This window comes from Pavona decussata, unplaced genomic scaffold, assembly GCF_977016875.1.
Source record: "Pavona decussata unplaced genomic scaffold, jaPavDecu1.1 SCAFFOLD_58, whole genome shotgun sequence".
Taxonomy (NCBI): domain Eukaryota; kingdom Metazoa; phylum Cnidaria; class Anthozoa; order Scleractinia; family Agariciidae; genus Pavona; species Pavona decussata.
In genome coordinates this window covers 342,501-360,000 of record NW_028145480.1, presented here as the reverse complement: position 1 = coordinate 360,000, position 17,500 = coordinate 342,501, and the positions used below count along the sequence as shown (strand labels likewise).

The 17,500-nt window shown below is 39.3% G+C and overlaps 1 protein-coding gene across 3 annotated transcripts in view; it reads left to right on the top strand.

Moving 5' to 3' along the window:
* Window positions 1-17,500, top strand: part of LOC146479460 (glutamate receptor 1-like) — a 28,290-nt gene that overhangs the window by 9,710 nt on the left and 1,080 nt on the right. For all 3 annotated transcript variants that reach the window (XM_085110327.1, XM_085110328.1, XM_085110326.1), the window contains exons 4-15: window positions 1-165; window positions 2,889-2,942; window positions 4,153-4,272; window positions 4,472-4,624; window positions 5,866-6,000; window positions 6,886-7,071; window positions 8,269-8,448; window positions 9,975-10,160; window positions 10,820-11,084; window positions 11,702-12,069; window positions 12,554-12,778; window positions 13,351-17,500. The exon at window positions 1-165 is cut by the window's left edge and continues 32 nt beyond it; the exon at window positions 13,351-17,500 is cut by the window's right edge. In XM_085110327.1, coding sequence (XP_084966453.1) covers window positions 1-165; window positions 2,889-2,942; window positions 4,153-4,272; window positions 4,472-4,624; window positions 5,866-6,000; window positions 6,886-7,071; window positions 8,269-8,448; window positions 9,975-10,160; window positions 10,820-11,084; window positions 11,702-12,069; window positions 12,554-12,778; window positions 13,351-13,560 — 2,247 coding nt within the window. In that variant the 3' untranslated portion in view covers window positions 13,561-17,500. The remainder of the gene's footprint in view (window positions 166-2,888; window positions 2,943-4,152; window positions 4,273-4,471; window positions 4,625-5,865; window positions 6,001-6,885; window positions 7,072-8,268; window positions 8,449-9,974; window positions 10,161-10,819; window positions 11,085-11,701; window positions 12,070-12,553; window positions 12,779-13,350) is intronic.

The window sequence follows — 17,500 nt, the reverse complement described above, 5'->3', positions numbered from 1 at the left end:
TCATTAGCTCGTGAGCTGAAAAATGTGCAAGTGGATGCAGTTCCTGAATTACAAATGAGCAACACGGAAAAGTTTCAACATGCCATGGATGTTCTACCTAAAATTGGCGCAAACTATGTCCTGGTAATCTGTAGACCGGAAAATTTGGCGACCATCTTGGAAAAGGTATAAGCTTTCTTTCCTTGGCTCTTTTCACCTCCAGGGAGACAAACTTGACTTACAGAAAGAGGTACTAACCCCCTTCTGAGTCTATGGATTATGCCCTAATATATGACTATTCAAATGAAAACTGTTGTGCGATACTTTCGTCTTGTTTAATAAACGAGAGACCATCGCAGTTGTATTCCCAATTTAAACAGCTGGGAAAAGAAAGCCTGAAAAATATTTCTTGCTTGAACGGGATTCGAACCCATGACCTTTGCAACACCAGTGCATTGCTCTCCCAATTAAGCTATTAAGACAACTGGGAGCTAGTAATTTTGTGAAATCGTAATATACTGATAAAGGTGAAGAGATGGAAGTGAATATATGAAATTCATATGAAGAAAGCTATTGAGCAGTGCCTTTCTTTTTAGTTTTGTTGTACTTAAAGGTGGCTTTCATTTCTAAGGGTAACCATTCAAAGAAACTGTTTTTACTCCTGTGTTGCCCTTTTTAGGGGCCGCAGTCAGCAGACTAGAGAAGAAGTTGTCGACAATTATGTCTATTCGACAACTAGAATTATTCAACAACTTTCAGTGCTCAATAGAGCTTGTCCACTCTCTGAAGGCCAAAATGATCGAAAGTTTTTTTTTTTTTTAATTCAATATTTATTCAGGGGCATCCAATTTAGCAGAGCTAGTTTAAATGGAGCCCTGACAAAGTACAAGACAAAACATTGAAACATAAAAAAACTAGACAAATAATTAAGGTATACATGCTGCATGAACGGCAGGCGTTATTGCTTAAGATGGCACTTCAGTTTAGTTTTAAACTCACTGAACGCTTCTACCTGTCTAATGGTTCTCGGGATGGTGTTGAACGTTTGAGCGCCGTTTATTCTGAAGCTCCCCTGATACTCTCTCCTCCGCAGAGGCTCCGCTGAGAAAAGTGAGTGCAGGCGTAAAATTCCGTGGAAGGCGACGGCGGGAGCCTCTGCCAGAAACCACGCCCAATATGGCTGCGATCCGGGGGAGTCATTTTGTAACTAGGGTGGTGTGCGTACTTAGGTCATAAAAATGGCGGGTGTTTGTGAAATTGTCATGTCGCGCGATGTGGGAGATTTATTCACGAAAACTTACCTACATGCTTAGAAATCGGGGAAAGTTTGTTCCTTTCATGATGACTGTTTAGAAAACGCTTTTATTTCGCTGTGACTGGATGCCTTGAATCATCACTACAAGAATGAAATTCAAGTTACACGAGCGGCGATCGTGTGGAGATAAAAGAGTGCATGCAAAGGAATGATTTATCGAGGAAACGTCTGCTAGCTGAGACCAAACAAAAACTGTCAATTCAGTCTTAAAAGAGACTAGAGCAAGTAAGCTTAATGTTTTAATCAAAGCGTATTTTTTTCTTTATTCCGAAACGACCAAACTTGATATTTTTATCTTGTAAACAAGTTTTATCAGAAGAAGTTATAATGATCTTTCGGTGATTTAATTAGCATTTTAGTTCTCACGGGAAGCTTGTTATTTACTGTGATGAATCAACCGTCTTTTAAAATAAGATTATAAAAGGCTAAAAGGCCTTTCAAGCCCAGAAAAAGCAATTATTTGTTCGTGACTATTGTTCACTTTTACGAAGCAAAATGTACTAAGTCCACTCTCCACGGGTTTCAAGGGGGGCTTCGAATACAAACGATTTTACTTTTTTCTAGAAATTGTGAGATCTCACCTTAAAATTAACGACTGCAAACTGTAGAGACAAAGTAAATGCTGACTTCCGCCAAGAATGAAACTGTCAAATTTAGAGATGAGCGAGAAATCAATCGATGTACAAGAAAACGACAAGGATGTACAAGAAAACGACATGCTTCTGGCAGAGGTTCGCCGCCAAGTCAACCCGCTCAGCTTTTGCGCCTGCACTCACTTCGTTCAGCGGATACACATAACACCCCATCGAAGCACTGCGGAGGAGAGAGCCCCTGATACTTAGCAGTTTTTGCGAAGGGAGGGCGCAACAAATCACGGCTTCTGGTGTTATAGCCATGGTAAAGATGCGCGTGCCTAAACTCTGAAAGTAAGTACGAAGGCGCTATTCCATGAAGGCATTTGTGGACTAAAAGGCATTTGAGATAATTTCTGCGCGCTTGTAGGTTGGGCCAACCAAGTGTTGATTTTAACTCCTCAGCCCCGAGTGATCGACCTTCAATAATGCATGCAGCACGTCTATTTAGCTTATCTAGGTAATCTTCCTCCCAGCCCCACAACTGTCCCAGACAGGCGAACAGTAATCAAATAATGGCAAAACTATAGTATTGTAGAACATTAGGCAAGTTGGCTTGGGGAGAACCTCACGCGCTCGACGCAGAACATCTAGTCTTTAGATTCTAGAGTTTGGTAACTTTTGGTCCTGCACATGTCAAGCCACTGACAAACGAACACTAACTGAAGTGGTGTTGTTGTTGATAACTATCCCACAGACTGGGTGAAACGAGTTAAAACTGCCGCTTTTGTTAGCGACAACTAAAATAGCTTTCCTTTTTGAAAAGGAAAACTGATTTGTCGATAACTAATGTTTTTGCAGTTTGAAATCGATAACTTGGTTCACACACTGAATTTCTTGTTATCGACAACGTTTTATTTCCGACAACATAATAGTTGTCTATAACAATTGGTAAAAAGTCGGTCGATGCCCCTTAATTAATATTTTACGAAATTAACCAGGCGTGTTTCTTTCTGTTCAAGGCATTAAAGCTTAGAGCCATCAATGAAAAGTCAAGATGGTTTGCTTTAGATATGGTAAGACTTTTAAAAGTAACTGGGTGAGTCTGCACTTTGTTGACCCTTTGGTTTCGTTTGCATGACTGTTTAAGAATAGAAATATTTGACAGAATACTCAAAAATAATAATATTCATTATTGCTGGTCGTTTAATCGATGAAGAAATATAAGACGAAATTGCTAGTTGGAATGGCAAGAAAGGAGGCTCTGACTGCTCTAAAAAAGTGTCCGTTTAACAATGTTTTTGTTCCCTGAAGAACTCTGAAAACTGGCTCTTTGAAGGAGGGTGGTCGCTCGATAGAGGTGCTCCTGTAACCGTTGGGACGTAATGATTTAATGTTTAGGACACTAGACTTTAAATCTGAAGGATGTTAAGGCTACTGCCAAGTTTTCGTAGGCAAGAAACTTTACTTCACATTATTTCTCTTCACCCGGATGCGTATAGATAGGTTCGGTTGACATACTGAGGATAATCCTGCAATGGACGAACATCCCGTCCGACGAGAACTAGCAATATCCGACTGTTTTCACTACCCATGGCTGGTATGTGACGCTTTTTAGTCTTTAAGTACAAAAGAAAAAGAAAATTACGGCTTTGCTGCGTAAACCTGTTAAAAAATACATGATGGGCGATTTCAGGAACACCCAACAGTACATTTCGGTGGATATCTGTTCAGGTAATCCCGTATGAAATTCGAATTTAGTTGGGAAGAAAATTTCGCGAGAAATATCAGCTCCAAATTTCAAAATACTGGAAATTCCTTATTATTATTATTATTATTATTATTATTATTATTATTATTATTATTATTATTATTATTATTATTATCACGAAAGAAAGTCGATGACGGCGTGAGCTTGTAAATTAGTATTTCAGGATTTCTTAATATTTTCATTTCATCAAAATTTTAGTCTACGATGGTGGAATGTGAATTGGTCATATTATTATTTGTAAATAGGGGAAGATTTGTAAATAGGTTTTCTAAAGATATTTTAATAAAGTTTGTTATTATTATTATTATTATTGAAGATTTCATTTTTGTTTCATGAATTATTTACATAACTTGCGGACACGGGTCTGGGCTAGTTATGTTACACTCAATCATTTTCATTTCATTTTCATTTTATTATTATTATTATTATTATTATTATTATTATTATTATTATTATAACTTTTATTGTTATTATTATTGTAAATGTATCTGTTTCTCTCTTTTATACTCGAACAGGATTTAAAAGAAAATATATCGAAGAAATGTTTCAAGGGACTTGTAGGTCTGCAAGTGAACTTAACGCATCCTGAGAAGGCAATGAGACTGAAGAAACACGACAAAAAGAAAAAATCAGAGGTAACTCAGTCGGACTATGGGCGAATTTTTTAGTCATGATCAGTGATTTTCAGTGGGAGCACTCGGATTTTTTTCCGCGTATACCTGTATCACTGACTAAAAAAATTCAGAGAGAAGTCGAAAAGTCTGAACGAACCACAGATGATTAGACAGAAGGGGTCTCAAGATAACCTATACCTTACTCTTTGTCTTCTCCAAGATCATGTACGCGTTGGTCAACGATACTTTATATGCTGTTGTGGAGGCTGTCAAACAGGACGTGAATAAGATCAAGAAACATGGCCCTTGTTTTGAGGCAGGAAAAAGTAGCAGGCCAAGTGGTCGAGCACTGTTAGACAACCTCAATAAGAATGTAAGTTAAGGCTGATCATTCAAGATAGATTTATTTCTTGCCAAATAACGCCGGTTTGAAATCTCCAAATTGTGTGCTCTGAACATTGCCTTAGTTTATCGCAACCTATCAGTAGGGTCGGAGAAACGAATTTTTTTTACCTAAACAAATTAAAGTTATAGAAAAAGAAAATCCACGGCTTTTGTTCCTTTCGGTTGTTGGGGAGGAAATACCGTAGGGACGAAAACAAAAGGAGTAGGACCTCCTGGGAGAGAGAGTGATTGAGACGGATTAATATTCTCCCCATCCGACCCCACCCCCTTTCTCTTAAAGCCCAGCGTACACCTGCATTCGCTCGTCATTTCTTTTGCTCTATTCCCAAATAGAAATCCTTTAACAGGCTACTTTTCCAGGTTTTCAGTTAACGGGCTTAAATCATTAGTAAAGTGAAAAGTCTCATTTATCAAAAATTTTTCATGTAATTTATCAAACACGAGGAAGGGTGTTTCATCAGATATCCAAACACTGAGAAGAAGGTTGAAAAAACGAGGTGCAGCCGAGTTTTTTTAAACGACTTCGAGGTGTTTGGATATCTGATGAAACACACTTTCGAGTGTTTGATATGGCTTCTCAAATGATCAGTAATTCTTGAAGAGATTCAAGGCTAAAGTTGGCAAAATTCTATGGTAATTAGGATCACATATCCAAACCACGGTCACGGTAGTGATTTTCTTTGTTTTCTCTTGATGAATTATTAATGAGTTTGAGAAATTACTTTACACACTAAAGAGGTACTAGAATTATCAAAGGAAATTCAAAATTAATGATCCAGCCGTGTTTCATTTTGTTCTACTTGTGCGACTCTTATCAAAAACAAAAAATCTCAACTAGCTAGCCACTTAACCTAGTAGGTGTTGTGAGTTAGAAATTCAAAATCGAAAATGATGAGTAATGTGATAGTAAATCAGTGCAATTTCCTTCTGGGAGTACTCAAAATGTTTGAAAGCTAAACACCAAACGCTATTGTTTGACAATTTATCGGTTTACAACACGACCAGTTCAGCTATTCTGCCTTTTACCAAATCGTGTATAAATAATTTTTAACTCCTGAAAGTACCATTTCCTGGCATTTTCCACACTTAAACCTGGGAATTTTCTTTTTATTCTAAAACTATCTATTTATTGTCAAAAATCTGACCGTTTTCCCTCAAACAGCGGAAATCGGTGTAGATCCGCGCCTGACTTGCATCTTGTTTGCACAGGTGAAGTTAAACGGACTGACGGGATTGGTGCGATTTGATAACGAAACAAAAAGCAGGATGGTGGAAAGGCTGGACATAGTCAACGTTCAAGTTCAAGTGGACGAAAATGAAAAAACGCAGTCTGTTTTGGAAAACGTAAGTTGCACTTTATGATGAACAATGCCAAAATGTAATGGAGCAGCCCATCATCACCGAAAGAAATGGATCCCTTCTTCGTCTCGGGAAGAGTCGACACCATCTCGGTAAAACACTGAATACTAACTGTCTCCCTCGGTACCGAACATTAAGGGCCAGTTGTTTAAACAGAGTCTAACTTAGGCCGCGGCTTAAGACAATCAGTGGGCCTCTAAATTTGTCTATAAGTGGTATATTTCAAGTAGATAAAAGGTTTCTAGTCTGGAACGCAAGCCTTCTTATTACCATCAGCAGAAGACAATGTTTAGATATGATTGTTGGCAAAATTGAAAATGGCTTAGAATGTGTTTTGTTAAACACCGTCTCAACTGTCTTTCAATAACTGACCCATAAGTGTTTATTCTACCGTGCCTTGGAAATCGCGACCAATAAAACGGCTTTTGTTATTTGCTACAAAATGAAATAAGTGAGATCTAGTAATATCAGTCTTGGATGGTATTTATAAAACAATCATTTCACTCGCGCTGGTTGTTTACGTGATCATTATAGCAAACTCGGGGCAACGAGATTCGAGCTCTGGTGGAATAATTGTTGAGTATATTCAACGTCAATGAAATACAACGCGAAAAATTCGGCCTCCTCAATAACGTTTACAATGGAGGAGATGAGATGTTATGCTTCAAGCCTGGTAAATAAATGGTACAGGTATTTTTTTTTCAGTTAGTGAAACAAGCGTACTCGGAAAAAGAAAATCCGAATTTTCTTTTTCGGGTATGGCTGTGTCACTCTCTGAAAAAGACACCTCTACCAATTTTTCTGCTGTTTTGATACTCACTGACGTATAATTTTTTAAGACCGTTTATTGTCTTTATCGGTACTGTGAAGGTTGGCCATTGGGATGCAAACATAGGAAAAAAAGTTAACAAACCAGTTCAGCTGAACAGTCTTAAGGCTATTGACTGGACAGGGGAGTTCTGGCAGGAGTTACAATGCTTGGCTTCGAGCAATCCCGATGGTGATAAAGGAACAAGGCCATTAGAAGGAAGAGTGATAACAGTGGTGACTATAGAGGTTTGTGGAACGTTGGTTATCACACTGAGGTTTCATAAATTTATGATCGAAAGCGTTTACGATCGGCGTTAATTTCACGTGTAATTTAATTTCGTTCATGTTACTCAAGTCTAATTCTTGTATTCTAAAATTTTGCTTCCCGCATTAGGTGATCTTGTAAGATTTGAGGGAGTGGTGGCATGTTAAGAAAATGCTTCAAATAGGGGTGGGGAAGGTAGGGGAAAGGCGTCGTCTAAAAGATAAATCAATTTCTAGCTGTGAACAAAGACAATCTAGTATTTTATAATCCTATCTTTTCATCGTTTCTTCGTTTTTTAGTACGGGTTGATTCCAAAATAATCATAGTGGAATGGGGGAAATGAAAATGTTACTTGGAGGGACAAAGCTCCACAAGCCCCAGCCCTATAAAAATGAACCGTACTGACACTTTTTCAATTCATTTCAAATGTGGGGCTTCCTTTTTAAAAGAAACTTCCACTCTTGAAGTAAATTAACGTTTAAAAATTGTTGAAAATACAATCTAATCGGACAAAACAGAATTTGATTATCGCCCATATTCTATTTTAAACTTCCCGGGCGCCGCCATCTTGGATTTCATGAGGTAAAACGGTTGCTCAATTGTTTCAAACAATAGAACTTCTACTCACTAACAATAGCGGCAACCGTATGACGCCATGAAATCCAAAATGGCGGCGCCGATAATCATATCTAATTTTTAGCACACTTGAATGCCACCTCTGCTTTTTAAACTAAAATTTAGAATTTAGACACTATTTCCGACAATTGACCGTCAATTTGTTGTCGGAGTGGAGGTTCCCTTTAAAGGAAACCTCCGATTGCACACAAAATTGTTGTTAAAGTTTTGAAAATAATATCCAATTTTTCAATTTCCTTTGCAATAGTTGAAAGAACTGTTAGTGTATAAGAAGGGATATAATTATTCTCAACTTTCGTTTTCAAATTTCCCAAGCGCCACCAATTAAGATTGTGTGACGTCATAGGACCTTATGCCAGGAAGTAGAACTTTTTGGCGCAAAATAATTGAGAAAAATGGTGATATAATGGAGATAAAAATTAGAAGGAAGGTGATAGATGCTGTTTCCCCTTTCTTTCCATGTACACTATATTACAACATTTTAACGCCAAATTATATCGACATTGTTTGCTAGTTTTCGTAAATGTGGAACTTCCTTTTAGGATTCGCCATTCTGTGAGAAGAAAAGCAATCAAACCCAGCCAACCGAGCGTGGACACGGATATGAAGGATTCAGTATCGACCTCCTTGAGGAAATAAGAAACAAATTGGGCTTCGAATACAAGCTTGTTATTTCCAAAAAAGGAAAAATGAACAGTCTAATAGAAGATCTTGTCAACAAGGTTTGTGTAGCCCGTTTTTTTTTAGTTAGCTTCGTCCTCTCCTAATGCGAACTAGAAGCATAATTGTTCTCCTCCAAAAGACCTTGGGTTATCCCGCTGTAATTATTAAGTTTTTGTTAGAGTTTAATAATAAACATTTAGGAAACTGGATCAGATGAAGCAATGTGGGGTTAATTAAGTTCAGTTCGTGTTCAAAGTGGAACAACACAACGTGAAGAACAATCTTAAGATGAGGTCTGAAACGGTAGACACCTGAAATAAGTCTTAAGTATTCTTAGTCAACTGGATATGTTAATGTTTTCAAAAATATCAATATTATAACTTGAAACTGTATGTTTTTTCTTCTTTTATTTTGATTTAATTGTTTTTCTTTACAAGTTTACATTTCATGATTTGTTAAAGATCTTAAAGGGACACAGTCAGCTGGTACACATGCGCATTAGATACCATTTCCTAGCTGATTTGCATATCACCCTTCATCGCACGTCTCTTGCTGAGAAGCGCATCCTTTGAAAAATCTAAACAAATCTTGTCGAGTCGAAGTATTTTATAGACCTAATGTCACATTAGAACACTCATTTTCTTGATACCATGGAGAATTTCCTGATGGACTTGTCCAGGGAAAGCCAAACGTCAACGAATACCTCTGAAGTCGAAGAAACATTTAATCGTTAATTTAGGTATCCGGTCGTGTGAAAAATTATCTTAGCTGCTTCTACGTTTCACAGTGTTTGCATGAGAAGCAAATTGAGTTCAAATATGACAAAATATGTCAATTTAAAACGTAGCGAATCGACTGAACTGTAGTGTATCGAATTGTAGCGAAACGACCGGTAAACTTTTTTATATTTTGCTTTTATAATTTCGTTTCTACAGCTTCTCCACTATCTAAATTTAGGAACCGAAACCATGTCATTGCTCATTGCAAGAACGCTTTCTCGACCCGTAGAAAACAAGGTGCTACTAGAGGTTGTTCTTGTCGAGATAATCGACTGTGTACTGAAGCTTGTCTTCGTCTGAGCTCCAAACCAAGCAGCTATGACGCGAAGTTCGAATCGTTTACGAAGATTCCCTCCGCACGAACCTTTTCGCCAGGTTGACAAAATGCAATTTTCCAAATATATATCATGGTGATTTCGCTTGTTATTTTAGTCGACGCAGGCGATTTCTTCCACCCAGCGCCTTCACGTTTCCCACCTCTTCTTTTCATGTTCCGTTGGAGATGTGATCCATACTGAAAAAAAGCATACTCAGAAACGTTTTCAGTAAAAGATTAAAAATACAATTAAAACACTGGAAAGATTGAAGCCGAATTCTAGATGTATTCGGCGCCTACTTTCGATTTCAGGTTGAGGTAGACGCTTTTTGAACTGACAAAACTAGTGTCCAGGTCAGCGCGGTCACAAATGTGACTGTGTCCCTTTAAATGATACCTGCAGGCAACTTAAGTATCGTATAATATCGAAAACAGTCTCCGCAAAAAGTAAAAAGTGATGCTTATCTGTATTTGATGTTTTTACTTTCAGAGAGCTCATGTAGCCATAGGAGCAATAACTATCACCGCTTTCAGGGAACTGAAGGTGGACTTTAGTAAGCCATTTATGGATTTCAAGATCAGCTTGTTGATGCAAAAGCCTCCTGAAGAAGAACTGAATCTGTTCGCATTTTTATTGCCCTTTGAGATGGATGTTTGGATTTCCACCATAGCTGTCGTAAGTCTTTAGTCAGCGCAGCAAGTGTTTCCGTAGAGGCTTCGATTCGGCAAAAGTTGAATCGAGAGCATAAAAAAACTTGAAATGCTTGCTACGCAGACTTTTGCGACTCCAACACCCTTTGTTACTTGGAATGTTTTAAAACCATGACAGTAAAGTTACGAGGATATGTGGAAGGGCCAAAAATGTTTCCTTTGATTTCCGCAACACGAGCCGAAAACTGTCACATTGCCTGGTAATTACGTCATAACCTTTCGGTGGCTATCTATTTTTGAGACTGTTTTTTAATTTTTCGAAACTAAATTCTTGTTTCAAACTTGGAAGTGTATTTCTTTTTCGTGTTCTTTGTAGCAAACCTCGTGACTGTTTATGAATATTGCTTTCAGCCAGCTTGCCTTGTTGAAGTAGAAAATTGCGAGACATTTATCTGGGATACTGAGTTGACCACTAATCGTGGCCAGACAATTGAGAAATCATCTCGCCATAGACAGAGAGGGGACAGGCCAAGGCGGGGAAAGGGGGGGGGGGGGGGAAGGGGAGGGGGAATGAAGGAAGTTACCTTTCAGAACGGCTAAATCCAGGATCAGGTGTGCCATTATTACCTGAAGTTGCGAAAATGCATTAAATGTAGTAAATTTAATTGTGTTACTCGTTGGTAGGTGTTAGGTATCACCTTGCTCATCTACTGCTTGGATTACTTAAGTCCCAGTGGCTACCGCGCTACAGCAGCGGCTTCTGGTGAAGGAGACGGTGATGAACTCAACTTGTTTAATAGCTTGTGGTTCGCAGCGGGATCCATTCTTCAGCAAGGTGCTGATAACACGCCAAGGTCTGCCTCTGGGAGAATGCTGGCTGGAGCTTTTTGGTTTTTCACGCTGATTTTGATTTCCACTTACACTGCAAACTTAGCGGCGTATTTCACAGGTAATGAAACTTAATATAATTGTTATAATGGTAACGGAGCTCAGTTCTGATTTGAATTTCATTGATATTGCAAATCTGGTGGTAATACTATTGATAGAAAGCAAAATGGATATGGAAATAGTAATAATGGTGGTAATAGTAATAGCTATGGAAGGGCAATGGTCATCTTGATGGTAGCGTTAATGGGATGACTGTGGCGATGGTAATGGATTTGGTGATGGTGATGGCAACGGCCACAGTGACGTAGCAACTAGTTTGATGTTGGTAACGGTATACCAATTACTTCAACGATTGCAATGCCAAAGGAAATTGGATGGTAATGGCACTTGTGATGGTGGTGATAATAATAATGGTAATAACAAATGGTAATCTGCAACTGCAAATGACTTTGGCAATCCGCATATATATCGTAATGGTGATGGAAGTGGTTATGAGAATGGCAATGGCGTCGGAAAGGATAATTGCAATAGTAATAGAGGTGTCATTTGTTATAGGGGTTGTTATAGGGTGCTAGAGGTCAAGTTTTGGGAAGAAAGGGCGAGTTCAGACCCAGCGCGCCATGTACAAAGACTTTATCTTCCACCACATTAGCTTAATTTTGCTACTTTTATTTCCAGCTAAGAACGCAAAAAGCAGCATCAACTCTTTAGAAGACCTGGCCAACCAGAAGGAGATCAAATACGGTGTCCTGAGTGGTGGATCTCTTTCCACATTCTTCAAGAATTCAGAAGTGGAGACCTACAAGAAAATGTATAACACTATGAAAAAGAGCAACACGTTTGTAAACTCCACAAAAGATGGCGTGGCCAAAGTTAGGGAAGGAGGTTTTGCCTACTTGACGGACGAACCGTATCTGGACTACTACGATAAGAAAAGTCCCTGTAATACTATGATGCTGAAAAATTTACTTGAAGCCAAAAGTTACGGTATTGGACTTCAAAGAAATTCCGACCTGACGAATCATTTTTCTGTTGAGATACTGAAGGTAATTATAATCGGTGTAAAATCAACTGTTAAGGCACTACGGTTAGTTAGCGCGTATAATCTTCGATCTGAAGGTCGGTGGTTTGGTCTTGGTCTCCATGGCAAGTGTAGAAAGGGGAGGGGGTATCAGTTACATTAGTCATTGGAAGATGTGAATAAGGCCAAGATGTTAGAGGACAATAACGTCCTATTAGTCTCACACTGGTCGAAAAACGTCCAACGGTCTAGGACACAGCGGTAGTTTAAATACTAGCACTTTCTTCATGATACAGAAACCGGTTAAGTTAGCCCACCTCACCCTGTAGTGCAGCTGCGACTTCACTAAATACAAACCCAGTAATCTCATGTCAAAAGATGCGAATGCATAGCGCAACATTTCATCTCCACTCAAACCCGCAACTCGAAATTGAGACTTTCTCGAGAGATTTCACTGGAAAAGGACGTGGGACACTTGCGCATTTTCACCAATTTTGTTTCGTTTTTAGCTCCGCGAGGAACGTGTCGTTGACAAACTCCGTACGAAATGGTGGGACGATCGAAGTGACTGTCAAGATGCCAAAAAACCAGCCTCCATTTCTACTATGAGGATCTCGCTGGACCACATGGCTGGGGTGTTCATTGTACTGGCAGGAGGAATTGTGGTGTCCGTCGTGTTCCTGCTGATCGAGAGAAGATGTAACAATTTAAGGGAAGAGGTTAAGCGGGCAGGGGTGAGTCCGAGTGAGAACAAAACGTTTAAGAAATAGGAAAGTGTTGAAATTAAACAAATTTCTTGAAGAGAGAACCAGAGACAATAGACTAACTGCTTAGACCGTGTTACAATAAGTAATCTTTTTCGTAAAATGTTTCGAGCTGACAATGGCATAGCGATATAGTCAGTTCTCCGAAATGTTGCAGAGTGTCACATTCCTGGCTCCCTGCTTGCACACTGCTAGGCTTGATGGAAAATAATGTAAATTTTATATAGGTTACCTTTTTTGCCTCGACTGATTGCGGTCCACCTTGAGAATGGATTGGTGTACCATAAATCGACTAAAAATTGAGGCAAGGCAAGGCAAACAGAGAGGCAAAAAGACATCCCCTTACCAAAAATCCTCATGGTAACAGGACCTTATTCTAACAATGTCCGTAACGTATCGGGAGGGGCGTTTAAATTAGAGGTGCCGTTTATTCCACTACAATGGTAAGGCTTAAACAACTACATCCATCTAAAGAGAAAGCAGCTTGTGATCACCATTTAGTTTAGATCGAGCATGGATTTATTTCCAGTTCTGATTTTCAGTCGATGAACAGCGTGCGAGATCAGATGGACCAACCAGTTCAAGTGTTCTCCAGGCCCCTCTCAATGGAGACCAAAACCATTAACAACATGGACAACCGCAGAAACATGGATGCGAAGGACGGGGTACGAGCCAGTGACAACCTGAGTGTCCCCGGAAGGCAGTCCAGGCTCCCGAATACGTATGCGGGTGCACCCGAGAGTAATCTGTGATTTACAAAATTAGAAAGTTGTTCATTTCTCGCAATTGTTGCAAGTGCTGAACGCGTTTCATCCTAATCGTTTTGCAGCTTTAATTTGAAAGCTAATGGGGTAACAGTGTATTACGCAGACTTTGTCTGTATTAATCCTATTCAGCCTTTGCAGGCAGGGCTTACTGTGCCGGCCTTCGTAGCTTTAAGGCTCTCCTGGCTACGCCAATGAAACTTGAAGGATGATGTTATGTCATGTGACAATCTAGTTATTTGTTCTTCATAGCCGCCATCCTGTATCCGCCATCTTGGATTTTTTAAGATCCCCAAAACCCTCCGAACAATCGTCCAAATTGGTTTCAAACTCGTCAAAAGCAAAAGAAAAAAAATCAAAATTGTGTACAAATGGTGCTGTTACGAGAATTAATTTAAAATTTCTGATAAAAAGGCAACAAATTCCAAATTTGGAAAAAATGGGTTCTTAAAATCTTGTTGCAATGGAAGCACGAATTCATATGAGTGATCAATTATTATATGAAATTGAGGCTAGATACACTTTAGGAAAAATCACTAAATGTGGTGGTTTTTTCCTGGATATTAAAAACGTAATGAATATCCAAAGTCAGCGCGGGCTCTTAAGTTGTGCCTTTTCCCCCAGGGCTAAATAGGGATTCATAGACCATATGGCCGCAAGCAAATAAGAAAGGCGCTGTAGACTTTAAAACGGCCTTTTTGTTCCAGCAATACGAGGCAAAATGGAATTGATTTAATTTGGAGCCAGTAATTGTCATGCTGAAGCTTGAAAATAAATTTGCGACTGACAAGATCTGTTCAGTTGGATTATATTTTTTTTAAAACTTTATTAATTTTCTTAAGATGTTTTCATACTAGATTAACCTAACGCTCAGTGGGAAATTTAATGGTTCACTTCAGAACTTAAAAATACACTGGAGAGTTAATTCTCTGATCCATCATTGTTGTCCTTAGTGCTAGCGGCACAACATTCATTTGTGCCCTTCAAATTCACATTGTGGCAATTAACATCACAATCACCCACGACTAGCTTTCTCCCGTCTGGCCTCGTAGCTCAGTCGGTAGAGCAACGGAGGATCAATCTGGAGGTCGTGGGTTTCTTTTCTCGTCTCAAGCTATTCCTCGTCTTACCCCTCTTTCTTTTCCCCTGAAAGTTCCAGGGCAGCCTGGTGAGTGTTGTTATTGGCTAATTTTCGCATGATATGGCCAGTCCATCCCGACTGTTGCTGTGCAAGCCTAAACAACATAATATCTACCGGCCCTCTGAATGGATGATCTCTTCATCTTCAAAATCAGAATACAAACTCAATTCACCAAACCCTGACCGCAGCTGACCCGAGTACAACCATGTGGTTTCACTGAGATCTATCACGTGCTTCCTGCATCGGCTTTCCGGCTTTGTGCAAAGTCCCGACATTCCAGGTAGCTATTTGAATAGTTCTCTTAGGAGTTAGAAGGGATATTAGTTCCACAGCGTCCATTCGGCCATTTTATGTTGAATGGGTGAGGATAAGGCAAACGTCATTCCAGTGCGCTCAGCCACAAGAGTAGCTGATGGATCTGCTGAAGAGCAGCCTGAATCCACAAAGTCAGCAATCGCGTTGGATATCGCTTTGAATTGGTGGAATGTAGGAGTGTTGCTGTAACTCTCAATACTTGCTTCGCTTTGGTGACCAGTTATCGCCTTTATTTGTGGACTCTCGTAATTTGCTACTACAAAACCGTCACAGTGGTCGCCCTGATCGAGTGATTCATCAAATACGGCTGTATTCCTGCTCTTGAGGTCATACCGCGGAGCATGTTTTCAAGGGAATTATGACCCATTGGAACCGAGCAGAACCACACTTCATCTTTGGCAGGATTGAATGACTTGCAAGGGCTTCTTGGCTTTTGAGAAAGATTACTGGATTGTGGATTTAGGTGTCTGAGATATTTGGAGATGAGCTTTACTAGACAGCGCTTGGAGCCGGGTCATTCGAAAAATTTAGATCGTTAGATTCCAGGTATTTGACTTAATTCCAACCAGTCATAACCGCTATCAGGCCTTACTTGTTTCTTCTCCATCGAGTCAAGTATCCTCTGAGAGGCCACTGCATCAGTTTGGAGCGCACGCAAATACCTCTCGAGTTAGTGTAAATAACTCCAAGAGCGGTGAAGTCGGAAAAACAAGACCCATAGTGCTAATTGGTGATTCAGTGATAAAACACATTAATCCAAAAAAGCTTTCGCAAAGACATGTACATAAATTTTCATATCCCGGGAAAACCACTGGTGAAATAGCTGAAGCTGTTGACAACATCGCCGTTGCATCCGATCCTTCTCATGTCATAATCCATACTGGCACTAACAATCTTCCATCGGAGTCTGCCGATTCATGTGTCGCCGATATCAAGAGCCTTGTATTGAAGGTGAAGAGCAAGTTTCCTAACTCAAGCATTGGTCTCTCGGGTATAGTCTACAGAGAAGATACCAACGTCGATGCTAAACGCATCGAAGTCAATGAGAGGGTCAAGCTCATAGCAGAAAATAATAACATTACTTATATTGATAATTCAGTTATTGACGTCTCAGCATTAAATGGTAGTAGACTACATCTGGATGCCAAAGGTTTGTCATTGCTGGCCGTGCAATTTATTAAGTTTTTAATATCTGGTTCTGGCAAGTATAACCAGTCTCTTAAGGGTTTTCAGTCCTCAGCTATCCAAAAACTGGTAAAGCTTCTGATGGAACTGGGAAACCTTCCTTCTCCAGCTTGCAACACGAGACGCCCACGCTAGCTTCTCAACCGAGTGACGTATCATCAGGTATTCCTAATCAAAACATTGATTCAGTTGAAAGTACTAATCTCTCTGATTTTCTTTCTTCTGGACGTGGTTTTAAAATAGCCGGTTTAAACATTAATAGTCTTACAAAGCATATTGATGAACTAAGAATTCTCCTTTCTGATTGCTCCACCGATATTCTCCCAATTAATGAAACTAAACTTGACGATTCTATCAAAAGTTGTGAAGTCCAAATACTAGGCTATGAATTTATTCGTCGTGATAGAAACAGACAAGGAGTAGGAGTAGGTTTTTATACAAAAACCTCGATTAATTTTGCAGTTCGCTCTGACTTGAATGTACTTAATCTTGAACATTGAGGTATAGAGATTCGGAAACCAAACTCCAGGCCATTTCTGATAGCCACTTGGTACAGACCTCCTTGCTCCTCAACTGATTTATTTTTATATTACGCGGAATCATTTCCCGAGAAATTAGATTTCCTCGGCCTTGAATATTATCTGCCAGGTGATTTAAACTGTAACCTGGCCTCTGCACAATATGATTTACATACTCGACGCTAATATGTGAAAGTTCTGGTTTATTTGGGTTTCAACAACTTATAACTGAACCTACTCGCATAACTGAATCCTCTTCAACATTGTTTGATTTAATTTCTACAAACTATACTGACAGGGTAGTCTGTTCCGGAGTCTCTCATATTGGTATCAGCGATCATAGCCTTATTTACGTTCATAGGAAATTACCTCTCGCTTTTTCCTTCAAAAGGGCATTCAACCATTTCTTATAGAAATTTCCAAAACTTTAATCGAGAGAGTTTTCGTAACGATATCGCTCAACAAGACTGGTCCTGTAATTGTTCTGAAGATCCAAATGTTTTGTGGACTGACGGGAAAACGAAATTTTTGGATACTGTTAATATTCATGCCCTACTCCCAACTAGACGTACTAGAACAAATAAAGCACCCTGGATCAATTCAGAAAGGCATGCGTGATCGTGATGCTGCCAAAAGAAAAGCAATTACATCGAATGATCCACGCGATTGGGAAAAGTACAAAAAGTTGCGAAATGTAATAAACAATGACATCAAAACTTCTAAAGCATCTTATTATTTTAATGCTTTTATCCAATCTTAGGGTAATCCT